We start from the raw sequence: 24,285 nt of genomic DNA on the forward strand, positions 1-24,285 counted from the left end.
GACAGCGGCGGGCCCCCCCCCCCCCCCCCCCGCCTGGAAGTCTGTGCGGTCGTTGGCTTACAGGAAGTACCCGCCCCGTCCCCCGCGCGGCAGAGTCGCTCGATCTGTGGGTTCTAATTGGCTGCGCGGGTGAGTGACAGGCGTGGAAGGGCCGCGGGGGCGAGGCTGGCTCTGCGGGAAGGACCAATACCGAGTCCTGGGAAAAGGGATTCCGGGGGTTTTGTTGGTGGGGCGGCGGGCTGAAGGATGCTGACAATCCTGGAAGAAGCTGGAACAGACTCCACTGCCAGCCCGGAACAGTCCCCTCCAGAATAACCTTCGAAGCTATCCGATCCCTTCTCGAATTCAAGCAGACTCGAGACCTAGACGCCACCACGGGACTTGGGCCTCGGTGACATTCTGGGTCCACGATCCTCTCGAGCTTTTTGGCCCCTGAAGGGTGCTTGTTTTGAACCTGCTTCCGAGTGGACCCAGTGGTTTAATTCCAATAAATACCCCACCCGTTGCATCACAATTTACCGAAAACCACCTTTGATCAGTCTCTCACCACCAGCTCAAACGTTTTCAAAACTTCACACTGTACATATTAATACAAAATCCTAAGAACTTTCCCGATGTTTCTAGACCCAAGGAATCCCCAAGCTCATCCACTACTACACCCCCGTTATCTGACATCGAAGCACCGTGTTGGTTCCTGCCTCAGGCTTCCCTTGTGGCTCAGTGGGTAAAGAATCCACCTGCCAACGCAGGAGATGCAGGAGACATAGGTTCGATCCCTGGGTTGGGAAGATCCCCTGGAGAAGGAAAGGGCAACCTACTCCAGTATGCTTGCCTGGGAAATCCCATGGACAGAGGAGCCTGGTGGGCTACAGTCCATGGGGTCACAGATTCAGACATGACTTAGTGACCAAACCACAACCAAAAAACACGGACGTCTCTGTCTTGCCTGCACGGAGTAGGAAAGGAGCACAGGTGAAGACACTATCTAAGTTATTTAAAAATTAAAATGACAATGGGTACCAACAAGGCTGTTGTAAAGATTAAATGAGATTATGTATATAGACTACCTGGGTTTTCCTGCTGGTTCAGATCGTAAGAAGTCTGCCTTTAATGCATAGATTCAATCCCTCGGTCAGGAACATCCCGTGGAGAAGGAAATGGCAACCCCCTCCAGTATTCTTGCCTGGAAAATCCCATTGAGGAGCCTGGCAGGCTACCGGCTACAGTCCATGGGGTTGCAAAGAGGCAGACACGACTGAGCGACTAACACTTTCACTTTTCGCGTAGTGTACCTAATAAGTACTTGGCATACAGCAGGACTACAGTAGTGAGGGAACTAGGCCAGGATGAAGACGTGGAAAGAGAGAGGCAGTTGTTGTTGTTCAGACGTTAAGTGGGCAGGGCTTTGAGCTGGACTGAGTGGTGAAGGACAGAGTTTGCTGGAGTCTGGAGGAAGGGAAAGAGGGCGCTACTAGAGGTGGGGTAAGTGGGTGGGGGGATGGCTGGTACCCCAGGAGTGGAGAAAGTGGGCAGGGCAGTAAGACTCAACTGGGAAGGGGCTGAGGACTCGGGACAGTGGCAAGGCTTGAGGCCCTGGAACATGGGTGGTGGTGGATCAGAGTGAGAGCCTTTATATAGTAGTGACAAAACTTAGAAAATGAATTAAAGAATACCATTATGGTAGAATTAAAAACGGAGAAGGCAATGGCAACCCACTCCAGTACTCTTGCCTGGAAAATCCCATGGACGGGAGAGCCTGGTAGGTTTCGGTCCATGGGGTCGCCAAGAGTCGGACACGTCTAACCAACTTCACTTTCACTTTTCACTTTCATGCATCGGCAACCCACTCCAGTGTTCTTGCCTGGAGAATCCCAGGGATGGCAGAGCCTGGTGGGCCGCTGTCTATGGGGTCGCACAGAGTCAGACACTACTGAAGCAACTTAGCAGGAGCAGCAGCAGCAGCAGCAGAATTAAAAAACAAAAAACACTTGGTAGTCTTTATTTACATAATGAAAAGTGCTAGTAACTGTTCAAAACCCCAAATCAGAAGACAGAAGTTAAAGAATGCCTGAGAGCTCCAGCATGTTCATGATTGGGAAGGGCTGATATTGTTAGGATGTCTATATGTCTGTTTTCTCCAAATTGAACTAGATAGTCAATGTAGTCCTAAGCAGCGTGTTCTCTGAGGCCTTTTTTTTTTTCCATAGAAACTGATCAGTTGATTGGAATGTTTTATGTAATTCAAAGAATACCTGAATACCTGAACCAATCTTGAAAAAATATGCATAAACCTAGAAGACTAATACTGCCTGATTTTGAGACCTACAGGAAACTATGATATGTGTTATTGAACTAAGGATAGATCTTTGGATCAATGGAACAAAACAAAAGCTAACACAAACCCATAAATATGTTGTCGGTTGGTTTTTGAGAAATGTTCCAAGACAATGCAAGGTGAAACGAATTTGTTTTTCCCAAATGTTTCAAGAACAACTGGATAATTATATAGAAAAAGTTAACCTCTACCCCTATCTGTCACCAAGCACAAAAATGTAGCTTAGATGGATCATAGAGCTAAACATAAAAGTTACGAATTCCCTTGCTGTCCAGTGATTAGGACTCTCCACTTCCACTACAAGGAGCATAGGTTCGATCCCTGGTTGGGAAACTAGGATACTGCAAACCATGTGGTGCAACCAAAGGGGGGGAAAAAACTCAAAGGAAAACATTAAAATGGGAAAAACAGTTGAATGCTTCACATAGTAAAAGAGATGGTGGAATGGCCAATAAGTATATGAAAAGTTGCTTAGTCATTGGGGAAGGGTAAATTAAACCACTGTGAAATATGACTTAACAAACCCACCAGAATGGTCAAATTTTAAAATACTAACAGCAGTCATTTTTGGCCAGACTTTGAAGCAATAGCATTCTCATAGACTGCTGGTGGAACACAGTGGTACAGTAATTTTGAACAACTTTTGGCAGTTTTAAGTTATTTTTTTGGTCATGCAGGGTCTTCATTGTGGTGCACAGACTTCTCTAGTTGTGGCACGTGAGCATCTGTAGTTATGGTGAATGGGATTAGTTGCCTCGTGTCTTGTGGGATTTGAGTTCCCTGACCAGGGCTTGAACCCACGCCCCCTGTATTGGCAGGCAGATTCTTAACCAGTGGACCACCAGGGAAGTTCTGGCAGTTTTAATTTTAGATAAACACCTACCTGATGACCCTGTCATTCTACTCCTAGGTATTTACCCAAGAGATAGATCCACATTTGTCCACAAAAAGATTCAAACAAGAATGAGTTTGTATGTGTGTATCAATTTAAAGTTTACTTTAAAATAATAAGTATGAAGCACTACATTTTCCAATAAGAACTGAGTTTATCATCAGTATAACTACACTAAATAAACTTCTAAAACATGTACTTCAAGAAGAGGGAAATGGTTCCAATGCAAGAAGGGATGGTGAACAAAGAATTTGTGAACACATTTCCAAGTGTAAACAAAAACGTTTCTCTCTAACACCTTAAATTTGGGACAGGGCTAATATATTGGGCCACCATCATCCATAAGTTGGGAGGGAATGCCCTTGTAGTTTAAAAGTATTCTAAGGTCTTTGTGTTATTTAATAGAGGAGATTAAGATATTAACTTTAGGTTGTTTTTGTTTTTTTTTAATAATTTTACAGGGTAAAGTTTCCAGGATAACTATTAAAACAAGAGAGTGCATAACTTCAAAAACACTGAGCTGAAGAATCTCAAGGGTGTTGACTGTCCAAATGAATGTTTATTGACTTGGAAGATGTGGATGATTCAGTTCAGGCTGCAGAGAGATCATCATTTGTTTTGACCTCTGATTTGGAATTGTTTTCACTTTGGTACTTCTACATGGATTTTGTCTGTGAAAGACAGACAGATATATAAATCTTTCATTGTTCCCATATACTTTTCCTTGTGGTTATAAAATAAACTACAAATATTTTTACATAAAACTCAGGTCAGTCTGCTCACTATCTGATGCTTGAAGCTTTGTCAGGCCGCTTAAAACCTTCAGGAACCAGGTGGCCCCCAGGGCATGGTCTGAAGACTGAAGGTAGAAACCTTGTAAAGATTTCTATTCATATCAATGTATGACAAAACCCACTGAAATGTTGTGAAGTAATTAGCCTCCAACTAATAAAAAAATTAAAAAAAAAAAAAAAGATTTCTAGAGAACAATACTCGGAGGCAATGAACACCTGGATCATGACACTCTCCCATTTGCTTCTGAGGTTAGCTATACCTCATCCATGTTACCACTGCCTGCTTCCACTTCTTTGCTCAAGCTGTTTTCTCTACGTCTAATGTCAAACTTCTACCATGCATACCTCCACTAGTCGCAATTCTCCTTAACATTTTCTATGCAATGCCACGCACGCAGGCCCTGAAATCGTTTATCCCTGAATTAATTGTTCCATCCTGTGATCTCCCATGGTGCTTTGGCTTTCCTATCTGTTTATATGCTCGTCTGGAAGATCCTTTCCCCACTCCCTTGACTGGCTACCCATTTTTAAGTCTGAGCATACAACTCAGGTATCACTTCCTTAAGAAAGGTGTGCCTAAAACCTTCATACTGAGTTACCCACCTCTTCAGCACTGCTCTCAGTTGTTGAGATGAATGAATAATAATTGAATGAATGAATTGAATTCAACTCAATTGAATGAGTTGAATGAATGAATAAAAGGTTTGCTGATTACATATTGGAACTTGGTCAAGGTTTCACCACACAACTTTGTAGAGGATTGGGTTTTTACAGTTTTGTCTTTTTAAAATGTTAGAATGCTGAAACTGTTATACTGAAATTGAAGGCTGAAAATGTGAGAATTCCTTTTTCTTCTGTGAAGAAACAACAGTGCACAAAAGACTGCAAAACTCTGTTCTAACACTGGTCTTGCGTCCAGTGACTGCACATGTCTGCATGCATGCTAAGTCGCTTCAGTCGTGTCTGACTCTTTGCTACCTTATTATGGACTGTAGCCTGCCAGGCTCCTCTGTCCATGGAATTCTCCAGGCAAGAATACTGGAGTGGGTAACCATTCCCTCCTTCAAGGGATCTTCCCAACCCAGGGATAAAACCCATGTCTCTTATGTCTCCTGCACTCACAGGTGGGTTCTTTACCACTGGCACCACCTGGGAAGCCCCTGCACATGTCTACCAAGGGCCAAAACAACAACAGTTCAAACATACGTTATTTCTTATGGATGCAGCACAAGCCTTGCTGGTCCTTAAGCCTGGTTGAGTGTAACTCATGGATTGAGGTGCCATCATGGAAGAGAGTCTCATTGGAATTGGAACCTGTGAATTCAAATGGAAGAAAAAACAAAGGAAAAACTTAATTACTATTTTATCACTCTGTGGTGTTGGAGAAGACCCTTGAGAATCCCTTGGACTACAAGAAAATCCAACCAGGCCATCCTAAAGGAAATCAGTCCTGAATGTTCATTGGAAGGACTGATGTTGAAGCTGAAACTCCAATACTTTGTCCACCTGATGCGTAGAACTGACTGATTTGAAAAGACCCTGATTCTGGGAAAGATTGAAGGCAGGAGGAGAAGGGGATGATACAGGATGAGATGGTTGGATGGCATCACCGACTCGAGGGACATGAGTTTGAGTAAACTCTGGGAGTTGGTGATGGACAGGGAGGCCTGGTGTGCTGCTATTCATGGGGTTGCAAAGAGTTGGACACGACTGAGAGATTGAACTGAACTAAAAACAATAGTACCAAGAGTACAAAAAACTGCTCTAGAGCAAATATTACATTTAAAGGATGTCCACTGAAAATGCTAAATGTTAGATATGAAGAAAAGAGAAAATGCCTCCATCCTTAAACATGAAAAGATGCCAGTTGAGTCGTGGCAGACCTTGGAGATAAACATGGATGGGGAACTAGAATTTCAAGTATTTTGCTCAGATGCTGACAGCGTTTTGTGCATTCAAAGACAATAAAATATCACTAGTTTACAAACCAAGTGCTCTGATGTTTCTAAAGAAGCAACAGATACTGGCACTGAAGAGGCTGTTGCAAAATCTCCAAGGAAGAAAAAGGAAAAAATGACACACAGCCATGAAGTAGAAGGGATGTGGTAACATGGGGATGCGGCGGGCAGGGGGTGGGGGAGGCAGAATCCTTACTGGAACAGGTTCAAGCGAGAAGGAGAGAAAAAACCCAACAAACTAGTGAATATAACAAAACAGAAGCAGACTCACAGATACAGAGAACAAACCAGTGGCTACCAGTGTGGAGAGGGACCTGGGGAAGGGCAAGATAGGGGTAGAGGATTAAGAGGTACAAACTACTATGTATAATATACATAAGCTACAAGGATATATTGTAAACCACAGTGGATATAGCCAATATTTTATAATAATTGCAGAGTATCACCTTTCAAATGGTGAATGACCATATTGTACATCTGGAACTTGTATAATAATGTACATCAACTATATTTCAATTTTAAAAAAAACTTCAAAAATAAGTTGGACAGAGAAAGACAGATATCATATGTGATCACTTATGTGTGGGATCTAAAAATATGATACAAATGGACTTATTTACAAAACAGAAACAGACTCACAGACTTAGAGAAGGAGCTTATGGTTGCTGGAGGAGGGGTGGATTGGGGGAAGGATACTTAGGGAGTTTGGGATGGTCATGTACACACTGCTGTATTTAAAATAGATACCAAAAAGGACCTACTGTATAGCACAGGGAACTGTGCTCAGTGTTATGTAACAACCTAACTGAGAAAAGAGTCTAAAAAGGAATGGATATATGTATATGTATATGTATAACAGATTCCCTTTGCTATAGACCAGAAACTAACACAACATTGTAAGTCAACTATATTCCAATAAAAATTTTGATTTAAATTTCAAAAAAAGAACAAAAGGAAAAGAAAAGAAGTAGTTACATAGCATATTTGAGAACTCTTTTAAGGAATTTTTCAGTAAAGGTATAATTTTTCAGTAAAGGTATAAAATATACCACTAAATCGTAATATATTCCTATGTGAAATATCATTGAGCCTTTATATATATATATATATAGTTAATATGTACCAATCTATAAAACATATCTCAAAACATAAATGCAGATCTCAAAAACATAAATACAAAATAATACCAATTATAATCAATTTTCTAAAATCACATAGAAGAGTACTACATATTTTTCCTTAGTAAAAGAATGAAAATGTTCTGAAAGGTTATACAGAAAATTAACCATAGTCATTGTCTCTGGAGTGGTGGAGGGTGATTGGGAAAAGGGATGAGCCAAGGAGAGTTTGGTCTTATTTGTAAAATTTCATTAAAAAATGATCTGGAAAAATTATGACTTAATGTTAACATTTAGTAATTTAGAATGTTGAAGCATGGATGCTTGTTATCCTCTATACTTTCCCACATTTTAAACATTGTTCCAAACTGATACCAACAGTAAAAGCATGAGCGAATTGGTTGTGAGGTTGTGTGGGCTAAGGGACTTCAGAGTTTCCATTACTTGTATTCACTTCAGTTCAGTTCAGTCGCTCAGTCGTGTCCGACTCTTTGCAACCCCATGGAGTGCAGCACACCATGCTTCCCTGTCCATCACCAACTTCCAGAGTTTACTCAAATTCAGGTCCATTAAGTTGGTGATGCCATCCAACCATCTCATCCTCTGTCGTCCCCTTCTCCTCCTACCTTCAATCTTTCCCAGCATCACGGTCTTTTCACATGAGTCAGTTCTTCACATCAGGTGGCCAAATGTTGGTGTTTCAACTTTAACATCAGTCCTTCCAATGAATATTCAGGACTGATTTCCCTTAGGATGGACTAAGGGACTCTCAAGAGTCTTCTCCAACACCACAGTTTAAAAGCATCAATTCTTCAGCACTCAGCTATCTTTATAGTCCCACTCTCACATCCATACATGACTACTGGAAAAACCATACCTTTGACTAGACGGACCTTTGTCAGCAAAATAATGTCTCTGCTTTTTAATATGCTATCTAGGTTGGTCATAGCTTTTCTTCCAAGGAGCAAGTGTCTTTTAATTTCAAGGCTGCAGTCATCATCTGCATTGATTTTGGATCCCAAGAAAATAAAAACTGTCACTGTTTCCATTGTTTCCCCATCTATTTGCCATGAAGTGATGGGACCAGATGCCATGATCTTAGTTTTTTCAACGTTGAGTTTTAAACTAACTTTTTCACTCTGCTCTTTCACTTTCATCAAGAGGCTCTTTAGTTCCTATTCACTTTCTTCCATAAGGGTGGTGTCATCTGCATGTCTGAGGTTATTGATATTTCTCCCTGCGATCTTGATTCCAGCTTGTGCTTCATCCAGCCTGGCATTTCACATGATGTACTCTGCATATAAGTTAAATAAGCCGGGTGACAATATACAGCCTTGATGGACTCCTTTCCCAATTTGGAACCAGTCTGTTGTTCCACGTCTGGTTTTAACTGTTGCTTCTTGAGCTGCATACAGATTTCTCAGGAGGCAGGTAAGGTGATCTGGTATTCCCATCTCTTTAACAATTTCCCACAGTTTGTTGTGATCTACACAAAGGCTTTGGCGTAATCAATAAAGCAGAAGTAGATCTTTTTCTGGTATTCTCTTGCTTTTTATATGATCCATCGGATGTTGGCAATTTGGCCTCTTGTTCCTCTGCCTTTTCTAAATCCAGTTTGAACATCTGGAAGTTCACAGTTCACATACTGTTGAAGCCTGGCTTGGAGAATTTTGAGCATTACTTTGCTAGCATATGAGATGAGTGCAATTGTGCGGTATTTTAAACATTTCTTGGCATTGTCCTTCTTTGGGATTGGAATGAAAATTGACCTTTTCCAGTCCTGTGGCCACTGCTGAGTTTTCCAAATTTGGTCCCATCACTTCATGGCAAGTAGATGGTGAAAGAATGGAAACAGTGATAGATTTTATTTTCTTGGGCTCCAAAATCACTGCAGATGGTGACCGCAGCCATGAAATTAAAAGACGCTTGCTCCTTGGAAGAAAACCTATGACCAACCTAGACAGCATATTAAAAAGCAGAGACATTACTTTGCCGACAAAGGTACATATAGTCAAAGCTATGGTTTTTCCAGTAGTCTTTCATGTATGGATGTGAGAGTTGGACTATAAAGAAAGCTGAGCACTGAAGAACTGATGCTTTTGAACCGTGGTGTTGTAGAAGACTCTTCAGCGTCCCTTGGACTGTAAGGAGATCAAATCAGTTCATCCTAAAGGAAATCAGTCCTGAATATTCTTTGGAAGCACTGATGCTGAAGCTGAAACTCCAATACTGTGGCCACCTGATGCAAAGAACTGACTCATTGGGAAAGACTCTGATGCTGGGAAGATTGAAGGCAGGAGGAGAAGGGGACGACAGAGGATGATATGGTTGGATGGCATCACCAACTTAATGGACATGAATTTCATTAAACTCTGGGAGCTGGTGATGGACAGGGAAGCCTGGCTACTGCAGTCCATGGGGTTTCAAAGAGTCTGACAGAACTGAGCGACTGTGAACTGAACATAATACTTACTGATTGAAAGAAGGTCACAAAAGTATATGTACAGTATGATTCAATTTATATAAAGTTTAAAATTGGAAAAACCAACAACAAAAAAGAACTAAGGTGACAATATGAAAGTGAAAGTGTTGCTCAGTCATGTCCCACTCTTTGGGACCCCATGGACTGTAGCCCACCAGGCTCCTCTGTCTATGGGATTCGCCAGGCAAGAATACTCGAGTGGGTAGCCATTCCCTTCCCCAGGGGATCTCCTGACACAGGGATCAAACCCGTGTGTGGTCTGAGTCACCAGAGAAGCCCAAACTTAAAAAAATAAATAAATAAATAAAAAAAGAGCCAAATATATGAGCGAGAGGAACTTTCTTCTCCATTAGGTGGAGCTGTGGCTTCGTGAACCGGGTGACAGAAAATATTTTTCAATTCTCTCTCTGTCCTACCATTAGTTGGAAACATGTTTCAATCACAGAGATAGAGAAGCTTGGGGAAGCTAGTTATGAACTCCTGGGTTCATCAGCCCCCTTCCCACTCCTGTACGTGAGTGAATAGGCTCTTAATGAACACACCAAAGACTTTGATTACTAAGCCCCCGGAGAGACCAAAGCCCAGGTCCCAGGTTGATTGCTGAATGGAGTACATGCAGGACAGACAGGAACAGCAGAACAAAGGCTATAGAAACTGAGCTGCCACTGGGACCACAGGTCAGAGAAGCGGGCTGGAAGGTGTAGCGTAAACTGAACCAGGTCAGTGTCTGCTAAAGCACAGATATCAACATTCTCCATAATTTGGCCAGACCTAGGGTCTTTTAAATTAACAGTCAAAACATCCAGGATACATGTATACCCATGGCTGATTCATGTCAATGTATGGCAAAAACGACTACAATCTTGTAAAGTAATTAGCGTCCAATTAAAATAAATTTTAAAAAGTAATTTAAAAATCCAGGATAAAATCCCAAATTAGTTGGCACATGAAGAACCATGAAAATCTCAACTTCCGTGGGAAAAAACCATTAACAGTCATGACATAGATGATGGAATTACCTGACAAAGACTTTTAAAGTGGCTAGTACACAAATGCTTGCATGAGTAATCATGACCACTTGAAACAAAAGTTAAAATAGAAAGCATCAGCCAAGAAATAGAAGATTCAGAGAAAGGCCAAATAGAACCTTCAGAACTGAAAAATATAATTAACTGGAATAAAAATACCCAATGGAATGACTAATTATCAGAAGGGAGATGAAAAAGGAAAGATTCAGTGAAACTTTAGATGGATGAATACAAATCACTCATTCTGCAAGACAGAAAGAAAGAGAGAGATTTAAAGAACCAAACAGAGCCTCAAGGACCAGCTGGGACAACATCTAAAGCTCTAATATTTGTGTTATTAGAGTCTCGGAAAGGGAAGAGAATCAGTGCAGTAATAATGGCAGGAAATGTTCGAAGTTTGAGAGAAGACAAAACCAAAGACTCAAGTTGCATGAACCTGAACAGAATACCCTGCCCTGCATATCCATGCCAAGGCAAAAATCATAATCAAACTTCTCAAAATGAAACAGCAAAATTTTTGAAAAAAATGATGCAACAGCTGTGATTCTGATGACTATGTATTTTTCATCAGAATCACAGGGGCTATTAATATCTTAATGAACATAAATTTGGCCCACATCATGTTGCTTCTTCATTTTGTGACTTTTTTTCACCCTCGAAACCCCAAACTTTCTTGCTAAACTCTTCCTAGGTGCATAGCCACACATTTGCTCAGTACATTTCAAAATTACTTCTTCCAAAATCCTATCAAAATTCTCGTTTCTAAATGCAGCTCTGCTGCATGCAAGGAGAACAAAGTTACTATGTACTCAGAGTGAATGTGCAGTTGGTTATATCATTGGAGCAATTAAGTTTTAAAGCAAAATTGTGCAAAAATAGCAGGTGCACATCATTTAAGTCCTTGGGGCCAGATGTGTTTTGGAGTTCAGAATGTTTTACACATAGAACATGTTAGTAACACCCCACAGGGACTGAAATAGCACCCTGTAATGAAACACACTAATATTTATTTTTGTACCAAAATGCAAATGCCAAATTCACGTATGAATATTTACACTTAGTAACATAAATAATGACTGTAGCCTCATTATAGTTCAAGTACACTTCTGTGACCAAAAGTGTTTGCTGCAAACTTAACAAATCTTGTTTCCTGGAGTTGTTTGAATTTTATATTTGCAGATAATTTATTGGGGACCCATATTTCAACCTTCAACTTATCAGCAGCTCCTATCAATCCTATCTGCAGTCGAGCTTCTCGAAATTCTTTCTTTAGATCTACTGCCAACATTCTAGCATTCTAGACCAGATCATTCTAGATTCTGGCCTGGATGACTTGAAAAGACTTCTAATTGACTTCGCTGATCTGTGTCTTATTTTCCTACTAATCATCTTCCACTCTCCTCCCAGACTAGTCTTTCAAAACTGTAAAAAGGACTGTGTGGTAGCTTTGGTTCCCCACTGCTTATATAACAAAGCCTAAATTCCTATACAAGTTCCTACAAGATCCAGTATTTAAGCTCGAGCTTTATTTCTTGTTGCACCCATCATCCACGACAGTATGGCCATGCTAAACTACTCCGAGTTCCCAGAATAACCCACCAAGTTTCCATTTGCCAACCAGTTACTATCAATCCACCTCATCTCCTTTTCCCTTATGTTCAGATTCTTTATCAAAGTAACCCACACACCCTGTAAAGTGTTCATTCCACTTGGAATAGTCAATGCCTCTAATTGATGACATGTCTATCTACCCTTGCAGCCTCTGTATCTTGACCTGCCAGCCCACTGCCTAAATGCCTGATAGATGCTCAAGAAATGTGGAGCAAAGCTGGGGAACTCTGTAGCTCTCTCCCCATCATGGAATCCACTCTTCCACAAAGAGAGGAAGAGTGAGCTCAACCTGTCTATAGCAAATGTTAGCAAAATACACAGATGGGATGGGGTGGGAGGTGGGAGGGGGGTTCAGGATGGGGAACACATATACACCCATGGCTGATTCATGTCAAAGTATGGCATTTAATAAAGTCTTTAAAAAAAAAAACTGATGAAAAAGAAAACATTTCTAGGAGCGCCAGTCCAGTGGTTAGGACTCAGTGCTTTCACTGCTGAGGGCCCAGGTTCAATCCCTGGGTGGGGAAATAAGATCCCAAAAGCCATGCAACGTGAGCAAATAAAAAAAAAAAGGAGAGAGAGAGAGAGAAGACATTTCTTGCTCGACTTACTTCCCTGATACAAATGTATATGCCACATGTATATATCAAAAAAGAAAGAAGGTAATAATACATCACAAACGTTACCATGTAGGAGATGGAAGGAATAGAAACTGGGTCCCAGATGGTTGATATGCAGGTGCAGTTACTCAACTGCCAGTTCATTTCACTGGTCATTTCCATCTCTGAGGGTTGATACCACTTCACGTCAGATCTAAAGGGCAATTGATAAATCAGCTCACATTGGGAGATGACAAGTCTACCATGTAAACATCTAGTCAGGACATAGCCTTCGAGACAATGTTTATGCTAATCAATAGGTAAGAGATAATAAGAAGGAACCAGTAAAAAAGCTAAAAAATAAAAGACCGTGGCTATTTTCTACATGAAATTAAGGTATCATTACAAAGCTACATATTTCAGCTTAGTTTTTATTTTATTTTATTCTATTTATGTTTTAAAATTTTATTTCTGTCGCTAAGTCATGTCCAACTCCTCCATGGACTGCCGTATACCAGACTTCCCTATCCTTCAGTCTCTCCTGGAATTCGCTCAAACTCATGTCCATTGAGTCAGCAATACCATCCAGCCATCTCATCCTTTGTCATCCTCTTCTCCTCCTGCCCTCAATCTTTCCCAGCATCAGGGTCTTTCCCAACGAGTTGGCTCTTTGTACCAGGTGCCAAAGTATTAGAGCTGTGTAACCTTGACTAAACAACTTAAACTCTTTCCTTATTTATAAAATTAGGATAAACTATGGTTCATAGAATTAGAGTTATTAAGAGAATAAATAATGTAATGTGTACTATTTTGTATAAATAAGAGAATAAATACAACTAAAATGAAACAAACTCTTATTGAACTCTTACTAGGCTCTGTGTTAAGTGTTTTCACAATCTTAAATATTTAATTTTCATAATAACTATGTGAAGTAGGTATCATAAAGTCTCATTTTATGGATGAGGAGACAGACTCTCAGAGAGGGCAAATACCTTGCTCAAAGTCTTACAGTCAATTAGTGCCAAGCCTAGAAGCCCATATTCTGTATCACTGGTAAAGGTTATTATCCCTGTTTTTGTCATCTATTTCAACTCCTCTACCAAATTATGTAATAATCTATTCTCCATACACTTTAGTTATAAATCTAAGACATGTTTCTTATCTCTACAAGCTCATCTTTATTCTGTATTCATCATTTGACTTTTTAAAATTTAATTTTTATCCAAGTGATCCAGAGTTTAAAAAACCAAATAGTGCTAAAAGACCTAAAACCAAAAACACCAGTCATCACAAAAGCAGCTACTTTTTCCTTATGGTATTTAATTCCATAATCCTAAAGAAGACGTTTATGCTACCATGTCTTCCCCTCTCACCCCGCTGTATCTTCACAATACAGGCCCCAACTCTACAGCAAGACTGCCTGGGTTCAAATTCCATTTCAGTCATTTCATATCTGTACGTTGGAGAAGTTACAGAATCTGTGTATCTCAGTTTCTGCATATGTTAAATGTGGATTCATTGCATTCATTCTACAAATACCCATTCAATATCTAGTAGGTGCCAGGCAGCATCCTTAGTGTCTGAAATATATAAAGCAGATGGAACTATTTGCTTTCATGGAGCTTATAATCGAGTGGAAATAATAACTTTCCCAAGTAGAAAGATTGAGTCATCATGTGTAAAATACTTAGCATGAACAGTATCTGGCTCAGAGGAAACAAATGTTAGCACCAAATAATATGTCATTTTGATTTTTTCCTGGAGACCTGTCTACATCCTTCTGTTCCATTCCAAATTGGCTTCTGTACAAGTAAATACAACCCTTGGACTTCCACTGTTATACTGGGAATTCCCTCCACCTCTTTAAGTAGGGCTCTCTGTTTCCCTGAAACCCATGTGTTCCTCTTTCTTAATTTAAGAAAACCACTGTTTGGTTGGAGCACACACTGTGGGATCTTTCTGAGCAAAGGTGCTTGGTAGGCAATTCTTTTTTTATAACTTTGGGGTGTCTGAATCTATCCCTTACATTTCTTTGAGAGCTTGATCCCCCTTATTTCCTCACCTCTGATAGTAATTATTATCAACTCTACCTCCAAAACATGTCCCAGGGGCGTCCACTTTCCATTATACCCCCTGCACGACCACCATTCCAGACAGAGTATTTCATATTCACACTCAAAGAAGCAGCAGAAATTGTGGAATTTTAAAATATATTCCTGGATTTTATTTGTGAATATTTTATGTACAATTCTGATATCTATAATTAATAAGCGAGCTTAGTCAGCAGTTTCCGTTCTTTGCTCTATCTTTATGGGCTTTCATATCAAAGTTACAGACTTCCCTGGTGGCTCAGATGTTAAAGAATCCACCTGCAATGCAGGTAAACCTGAGTTCAATCCCTGGGTCAGGACGATCCCCTGGCAGAGGAAATGGCAACCCACTCCAGTATTCTGGCCTGGAGAATCCTACGGACAGAGGAGCCTGGCAGGCTACAGTCCATGGGGCTGCAAAGAGTCAGACATGACTCAGCAGCTAATACATTAAACTTATGTCATTTTCTAGACTGTATTGTAGATCGTCCCTCTTTTCAATAGCCTGGAATTGAAATTGTCTACTCTTTAAGGATAGATAAAGCTCAACTTCATGTGACAATGGGCCTATGCATGTTTCTGCTTATTCTTGGATGAATTCTGTCATTATATTTAATTTGGAAAACCATCAATTTCCTTTAGATTTTCAAATATGTTGTTACCAAACAGTTGCACAAACTATTGATGTATAATTGTTTTAATCTCTCCTACATCTGTGGTTTTATCAGCCCTCTTATTCCTCATCTTGCATACATTCTCCTTTCGGCTTAATCAGAGGATCTTATTTTATTGGACTTTAAATCAATGTTTCACAGATCACCAGCCCAGGAGGGATGCATGAGACAAGTGCTCCGGCCTGGTGCACTGGGAAGAGCCAGAGGAATCGGGTGGAGAGGGAGGTGGGAGGGGGGATCGGGATTGGGAATACATGTAAATCCATGGCTGATTCATATCAATGTATAACAAAACCCACTGGAAAAAAAAATAATAATAATAATAAATTAATATTTCAGATTTATTGTTCTTGCAATTTTATTAATTTAAGCTTTTATCTTTATAAATTTTATCTTCCTATTTTTTATTAATTTAGATGATTTTTCTTAAGATAAAACTAAGTTCTTATTAATTTATCTTTTTTAACAATGATGATTTTTTTTCCTGTTCAGCTTTCACATTGCCCCATTAACTCTGATATGAAGTTCTCTTTCTCATGACCTCCAGAACTAGACAGCGTATTAAAAGGCGGAAACATAACTTTGCCAACAAAGGTCCATATACTCAAAGCAATGGTTTTTCCCAGGAGTTGTGTATGGATGTGAGAGCTGGACCATAAAAAAGGCTGAGCGCTGAAGAATTGATGCTTTCAAACGGTGGTGCTGGAGAAGACTCTTGAGAGTCCCTTAGACTGGAGATAGATCAAACCAGTTCATCCTAAAGGAAATGAACCCTGAATACTCACTGGAAGGACTGATGCTAAAGCTGAAGCTCCAATACTTTGGCCACCTGATGTGAAGAGCTGACTCAGAAAAGATGCTGATGCTGGGAAAGACTGAAGGTGGGAGGAGAAGGGGGCAACAGAGGATGAGACGGTTGGATGGCATCACCGACTCAATGACATGAGTTTGAGCAAACTCCAGGAGATAGTGAAGGACAGGGAAGTCTGGCATGCTACAGTCCATGGGGTTGCAAAGAGTTGACACGACTTAGCGACTGAATGACAAAGATACTTGGTAACTTCCCTTTCGATTTCCTGTTTGGCAAAAGGATTGTGTTCTATGCTTAGTTGCTCAGTCATGTCTGACTCTTTTCGACCTGTGGACTATAGCCCACCAGGCTCCTCTGTCCATGGGGATTCTTCAGGCCAGAATACTGGAGTGGGTTGCCATGCCCTCCTCCGGGGGATCTTCCCAACCCAGGGATCGAACCCAGGTCTCCCACATTGCAGACTGCAGGCGGATTCTTTACCATCTGAGTCACCAAGGAAGCCCAATGTATCCTGCAATTCGCATTAATTCTTGCAAAAGAATTACTGATTAATTCAGATTTTCATGGTCAACTTTTCATTAATTAGTTATAATTTTATTGGATTATGATAAAATGTAGCCCATAAAATTCTTTTTTTTTTTTTTTAAAGATTTTCTTTGGGATTCCTTGGAAGAAAATGAACATTGTGTGTGTGTGTGTGTGTGTGTGTGTGTGTGTGCACATGTGCACTTAAGTTTCTTATTTATTTATTAGGTATTTATTAGGTATTTAAATTCAGATATGTCCTTATGTTTTGTCTACAAGATTTGTCCAACAATGAAAGAAGTCATTGAAACTACCCATTAGAACTGTACTTTTCAAGCTCCCATGCATTTCCAATAGCTTTTGCTTTAAGTATTAAGTTTTGTCCATACACTACTAAGACTGTTATATCTCCTGAAATAGTGTCTTATTCTGTTGAGTGCTTTTAACCTTACATTCTACACCATTTCTTGTTAATATTATCCGTTCGGCCTTCCTTTGATTTCCATTTGCCTATTTTTTTTTTTGTTTGCTTTTTATGGCAATTTTTGGCAAAAAATGTAGGGAATCACTCACTGAAGTAACTCTAATTACCTTACAATGCTGAGGAGCTCCAACTGGCAGTTTTATTGTCTTTGTTTAATAAAGTAAAAAAAAATAAGTATCATTCATTTACTACAGTTTCTACCATAAAGTAAGAAAATAACCAAGAATACAAAGAACTACGAAGAACGCCAATATTTAAAACATGCTTAGCCAAAGAAAAGCCTTCAGACAAACCATGAAGGGTTAAATCAAAGTAAAAAATAACCTTTTTTTTCTAGGTGCTATGCTCATCAGTCCCTTCCTCTAACATGTATTTATTGGCTGTCTTTTTTTAAAATAACTCACCTGTTAGCTGCGCTTTCTCCAAAGTTAAGATCTGTTTTATAAAACAAACACAAATTTCACATTATTTTAATGTAAATACTCCTATTAAAATGCATATAAATATATATACAAAATATTAGTTTAAAAATAGATGCTTACTTGCTACAAGGCTAACAACTGAACCGTCCAGGTCACTTGCTAGGACTTTTTCATTTTGCCGTCTGGCTTCAACACGTTTGCGGGCTTGTGAAGGCAATGTTGGTTATAATATAGCAGAGAAAAGAATCTGAAAATAAGAATCAGACGAAAACCTAAACCAAATTTCCATCAATACAATAATGATATATCTATATCTATACCTTCCCATTCGGAGAAGGCAATGGCAACCCACTCTAGTACTCTTGCCTGGAAAATCCCATGGGCGGAGGAGCCTGGTAGGCTGCAGTCCATGGGGTCGCCAAGAGTCAGATACGAATGAGCGACTTCACTTTCACTTTTCACTTTCATGCATTGGAGAAGGAAATGGCAACCCACTCCAGTGTTCTTGCCTGGAAAATCCCGGGGACGGAGAAGCCTGGTGGGCTGCCATCTATAGGGTCGCACAGAGTCGGACATGACTGAAGCAACTTAGCAGCAGCAGCATACCTTCCCATTACAAAGTAACAGGACTTTAAATTATTAGGCTAATTAGTATAAATAAGGTCATTTAAAATTATTTGTTAAATCTAAATTGAGCACTTGTTATGTGCTAGACACTGTACTAGGTGCTAAAGATACAGCTGTGAATAAAGAAGATAAAAATCTCTGCCTTCATTTAGCTTACGTTCCGTTGGAGACCAACAATAACCAAGATGAAGTACATAACATGTTAAAGTGCAAGTCACTCAGTTGTGTCTGACTCTTAGTGACCCCATGGACTGACTATACAGTCCATAGAATTATCCAGGCTAGAATACTGGAGTGGGTAGCTGTTCCCTTCTCCAGGGGATCTTCCCAATCCAGGGAACGAACCCGGGTCTCCTGGATTGCAGGCAGGTTCATTACCAGCTGAGCCACCAGGGAAGCCCAAGAACACTGGAGTGGGTAGCCTACCCTTTCTCCAGGGGATCTTTCCAACCCAGGAATCAAACTGGGGTCTCCTGCATTGCAGGCAGTTTCTTTACCAGCTAAGCTAGCAGGGAAGCCCACATAACATGTTAGATGGTAAAAAGTGCTAAGGAAAAAATAGCAGGGAAAGGAATATGATATGTTGGTGAGAATTTAATTTTTATTTAATTTTATTTATTTAATTATAAATTTAATTTAATTTAATATAAATATTTAATTTAAATAATAATTAAATTATTAAATGTTAAATATTAATAATAATTATTTAAATATTAATTAAATTAATGTTAAATATTAAATAATATTAAATATAAACATAAATGTTTGATTTTAATATAAATTAATTTAATATAAATTAATAAATTTATTTGATTTTAATTTAATTTTTATTTAAAATTTAAATTTTAGACAGGAATGGCTCACAGAGAAGATGACTTTTACATAAAGACCTGAAGCTTGTAAAGAGTGACCCATGTGGATCCACCAGAAGGAACAGCATGAACAGCTCTGAAAAAACACTGTGATTGGTGTATTTGATGAACAGTGACTCCAGTGTATCTGGAGTCAAAGTGGTCAGAGTCGGAAGGCGATGAAGGGGTTTGTAAGGAATTGGTCTTCACTCTGAGGCTACCATCTCTGAGATGGGAAAGTCACTGGAGGGATTTGAACAGACATAATCTCTCTGACTACAAGGAGATCCAACCAGTCCATCTTAAAGGAGATCAGTCCTGGGTTTTCATTGGAAGGACTGATGCTGAAGCTGAAACTCCAATGCTTTGGCCACCTGATGCAAAAAGCTGACTCATTTAAAAAGACCCTGATGTTAGGAAAGATTGAAGGCAGGAGGAGAAGGGGACAACAGAGGATGAGATGGTTAGATGGCCTCACCAAGTCAATGGACATGAGTTTGAGTAAACTCCAGGAGTTGGTGATGGACAAAGAAGCCTGGAGTGCTGCAGTTCATGGGGTCACAAAGAGTCGGACATGACTGAGCGACTGAACTAAACTGAACTGAATCTCTCTGACCTGTATTTTAATGGGATCATTCTGATTGGTATGTAAAGAATGGACTGCAGAGAGCAAGGGTAGAAGCAGAAAGCCCTTGCAGTAGTGTAGGTGATGGTAACTCTGACTACAATGGTAGCACCAGAGATAGTAACACATGGTCAGCTTTTACATATGTTTTGAAGGTAAAGTCAAAATGTTCCCTCATGTATTGGATGTGGGTGTGTGACAGAAAGAAAGGAATCAAGATGACTCCAAGCCTAAGTTGCATTGGTCCTAGTCACATGCTTCCTAGAAGAAATGAGTCGCTATTTGCCATTAACTTGACATGGGGGAAAACCATGGATAAAGGAGGCTTGGGGTCAAGGGTCAAAAGCTTAGTTTTGGACACATGGAGTTTGGGAACCCTACTAGATGTTCAAGTGCTACCACAGAATGGACACTTGGATATACAAACCTGGAGTTCAGGAGCAGTGGCTGCAGCTGGGAGTTCTTATCATGTAAATAGTATTTAAGGCCATTGGCTTGGATGAGGTCATCTAGTATTTTTATTTCACAGTGACTGAAGAGGAAAAGTAGTTTCAGCTGGCCACAGGGTTTTCAACACAACTGGCTCAAGCAACGAGCATTAGGCAACCAAGGCTAAGTGCTCAAGACAGCATGGGCAGAGATCACCAGAAGCCAGTTTTGGGCTGTTGGTACTCAGGCAGACATTACTTTGCAGACAAAGGTCCATCTAGTCAAAGCTATGGTTTTTTTCAGTAGTCATGTATGGATGTGAGAGTTGGACCATAAAGAAAGCTGAGCACAGAAGAATTGATGCTTTTGAACTGTGGTGTTGGAGAAGACTCTTGAGAGTCCTTTGGACTGCAAGGAGATCCAACCAGTCCATCCTAAAGGAGATCAGTCCTGAATATTCATTGGAAGGACTGATGTTGAAGCTGAAACTCCAATACTTTGGCCACTTGATGGGGAGAACTGACTCATTTGAAAAGACCCTGATGCTGGGAAAGATTGAAGGCAGGAGGAGAAGGGGATGATAGAGGATAAGATGGTTGGATGGCATCACCAACTCAATGGACATGAGTTTGAGCAAGCTCCGGGAGTTGGTGATGGACAGGGAGGCCTGGCATGCTGCAGTCCATGGGGTCTCAAAGAGTCAGCCATGACTGAGTGACTAACAGTTTTATGTTTAAACTTCTTAAAAGCACTAATGATTCCCAAACCACAGGGCCTCAGAAAAGTCCTTCTTTTGGAAATGGAGCAAATGTTTACTATACGTATAGTGTTACTCAAAGGACTTACGTTCATCACAGTTTTGGTCAAAGTCACCCATTGAAAATGCAGAAAGTGTGTCCATTGAGAAAATATATACAAAAGAAAAATAAAAAACATTGTTTAAAATAGACACAGTTTAAGTCTTCAAGTTAAATTAAGAGCAAGCAAATTTTAATACATATAAACCCCATGAGGGTATAGTTCATAACTACAGGAATTTTTGTCTAGCATAGAGGGACAAGTAATATCACTGAAATACAATCAGCCATTAAAAAAGAAACAGGATATGGCTGATCATGTGCAGTTATGTACCAGAAAGTGTACAACAACCAGCTCTCTAGGAAAATGCCTGTTTTGTAACGTCTGTCCATTTATTTCTGTGGTATAAATGCTTCCATCACAGCTGATTTCAAGTTACCACTATGTCATTAACTAGCTTCCAGATTTCCCAAGACAATAGCAGTTGGGCTCCTGTGAGCTGGTCTGAGTTGTATCTTGCATACTCACTGAGTATAAGGCTAACTAACCTTTGGACTTCCCTGGTAAGCAAAACTTGCTCCATGTACAGACATCACACTTGATTTATGTATGTATCATGTGTTTACTTTTTAACACTTACCTTCTAAGTAGTATTTGCAGGTACAAAATTCAGAAATTACAAAAAGGGATACAGTGAAGACTCGCCCACCCATCCCTTTCCATTTTATTCACTTCTCAGATATCCTTCCAGAAATGTTCTTTAAGAAATTAAAGAAATATATATGCTTTCTTTTTTGTTTTTAAAAAGAATAAGCAGTAGCATACTATACACTGTTTCCCACCTTGCTCATTTTCTATTGAACAATAGAAAATACATGCATTTTACAATACATGTTGGAGGTCATTCCATTCCAGGGCCCCTTATAGAGGGTCATTTTGTTATTACAATATTGTAAGGTATATCCTTGTTTATATGACATTTCACAACTATGAATATATATGGGATAACTTCCTAGAAATGAAGTTGCTAGGTCAAAGATTGCTTTAGGAAGAGGCAGCAGATATAGTAAGTGGTTAGGGAATTAAAGAATTAAATATTCTAATCCTGCCCTCAACTATCACTGACATAATCATAAAACAGAGTCATATCACCTGAAAACCAGACTTTGCTTGCTGAGTTTGTCACAAACGGATTGTTTGGTATGGAGGGAATCAATGCACGCTGCATGCTAAAGAGATCACAGGAAAAATGAGTCATGCTAGGCAATCAAGAGAGATACAAATATCCTACCTGGCTGAGCCTGCATTTCTTTCATTTATTCATCTATCCACCCATCGATCTATCCATCTTATTATATACTAACTACATACCCACCTATGATAAAGAGAAAATTAATAGTCAACAGACTGGTCTAGTAGAGGTTGATACTATAAATCAAATATAATTAACATAACCTTAAAAAGTGGACTGAATGAATAATATATGACCCTGATAGAAATCTTGAACAATGCTGAAAAGGACAAAACAGGAAGCTAAAATCAACCATAATTATTCTACTCAGAAATAGCTAATGTGAATATTTTTAAGTGATGCACCTCAAAGTTTATATTATTCAATTTGTATGTATGTAGACGAGTACATGTATGTTTGTGGATAAACAGTTTGCCATACCATTATATAATCATCCACAACAGTTAATTCTCCCTAGCAGAGTCCCTAAGGTAAGAAATCAAATTCTTCACAGAGAGGTTCTTCTAGGGCCAACTTATGACTTTGAGAATCACTCAGTATAAGAAAAGATGTTAGGTGGGAGGGGGGATCGGGATGGGGAATACATGTAAATCTATGGCTGATTCATATCAATGTATGACAAAACCCACTGAAATGTTGTGAAGTAATTAGCCTCCAACTAATAAAAAATAAAAAAAAAAAGAAAAGAAAAGATGTTCCTCTGGGAAGCAAATGACACTGTGAAGAGTATGGAATCCCACAAAAGACTGAAAACCTCTATTCCATATTATCATTAAAAATGGCTGTATACTATTTCACCATATTTAAAGCCCAAAATTTCTTTAGTCAATCAGATGTTGCTAAACTGAGACAAATTATTTAGATGAAAACAAAATTTATCTATGTTATAAGATTTATCAACTTACCCATAAGGAGGCATAATATCATGTTTGTCCTCCAGAGAAGCCAAATGCTGTTTTAGTGCTTCAAGTAAACTGTAGGGTGCCTAAAAATAATTAGGAAAAAGTTGTTTTTTGATAGTTATTAGCAAAATCAGACTCTCCTATATCATGAAAAGGTTCTGAAAAACAATTAGGACACCTGTCCTGCAAATGATTAAAGTAAAATCATTGCTACAAGTAAATTCATTCTTAAAAGTAGCATCTTGGTATGAAATCAGATTTTCAGACTATGCTTTTACATACCTTTTTAAAGAAAGAACAAAAAAGTCTCTTAAGATGATCAAACAGCTGCTAAAATATGTCTTCTTTGGAAAAGACACTGGGCTTGAAATTCTTCATTACTTATGGTTCTTTCATGAGTCACTAGATTATTAGATAAATTTCAGTAAAACATTAAGCCTAGTGGTGAAGAAGGAGAGGAGGTGAGAAGAAAACAGAGAGACAGAGAAAGAAACACAGCAGGGAACAGAGAAGCTCATTCATGGTCTCCAGTCTCCCCTGGAATGTCACCTCTTCAACCAGGATTTCCTTGGGTGTCCTAGAGAAAACAGTACCTACCAACAATCTCTTTACCATCACCACCTTTTCTTTTTCTTCATGGCAATTATCATCCTTGAAATTATAGGTTTCACTCTGTGTATGTTTATTGCCTGTCTCCGTGCAGTAAAATATAAAACTCTAAGGGACTGATGTTGAAGCTGAAACTCCAGTACTTTGGCCACCTGATGCGAAGAGATGACTCATTGGAAAAGACCCTGATGCTGGGAAAGATTAAAGGCGGGAGGAGAAGGGGGCGACAGAGGATGAGATGGTTGGATGGCATCACTGACTCGATGGACATGAGTTTGAGTAAATTCCGGGAGTTGGTGATGGACAGGGAGGCCTGGCATGCGGCAGTCCACGGGGTCACAAAGAGTCAGACATGACTGAGTGACTGAA

General features: G+C 39.6%; 1 protein-coding gene across 1 annotated transcript in view; it reads right to left on the reverse strand.

Annotated features, from left to right (window-relative positions):
* Window positions 1–113: 113 nt before the first annotated feature.
* The window catches only part of LOC122689394 (clathrin coat assembly protein AP180B-like), a 47,700-nt gene continuing 23,528 nt past the window's right edge, over window positions 114–24,285 (reverse strand). Inside the window, exons 10-16 of the mRNA XM_043895788.1 lie at window positions 23,311–23,390; window positions 22,306–22,382; window positions 17,944–18,027; window positions 17,806–17,836; window positions 12,905–13,031; window positions 5,228–5,335; window positions 114–362 (exon numbers count right to left, since the gene is read on the reverse strand). Of these exons, the coding sequence (XP_043751723.1) occupies window positions 114–362; window positions 5,228–5,335; window positions 12,905–13,031; window positions 17,806–17,836; window positions 17,944–18,027; window positions 22,306–22,382; window positions 23,311–23,390 (756 nt within the window). The remainder of the gene's footprint in view (window positions 363–5,227; window positions 5,336–12,904; window positions 13,032–17,805; window positions 17,837–17,943; window positions 18,028–22,305; window positions 22,383–23,310; window positions 23,391–24,285) is intronic.

Source organism: Cervus elaphus, chromosome X (assembly GCF_910594005.1).
Source record: "Cervus elaphus chromosome X, mCerEla1.1, whole genome shotgun sequence".
Classification (NCBI taxonomy): domain Eukaryota; kingdom Metazoa; phylum Chordata; class Mammalia; order Artiodactyla; family Cervidae; genus Cervus; species Cervus elaphus.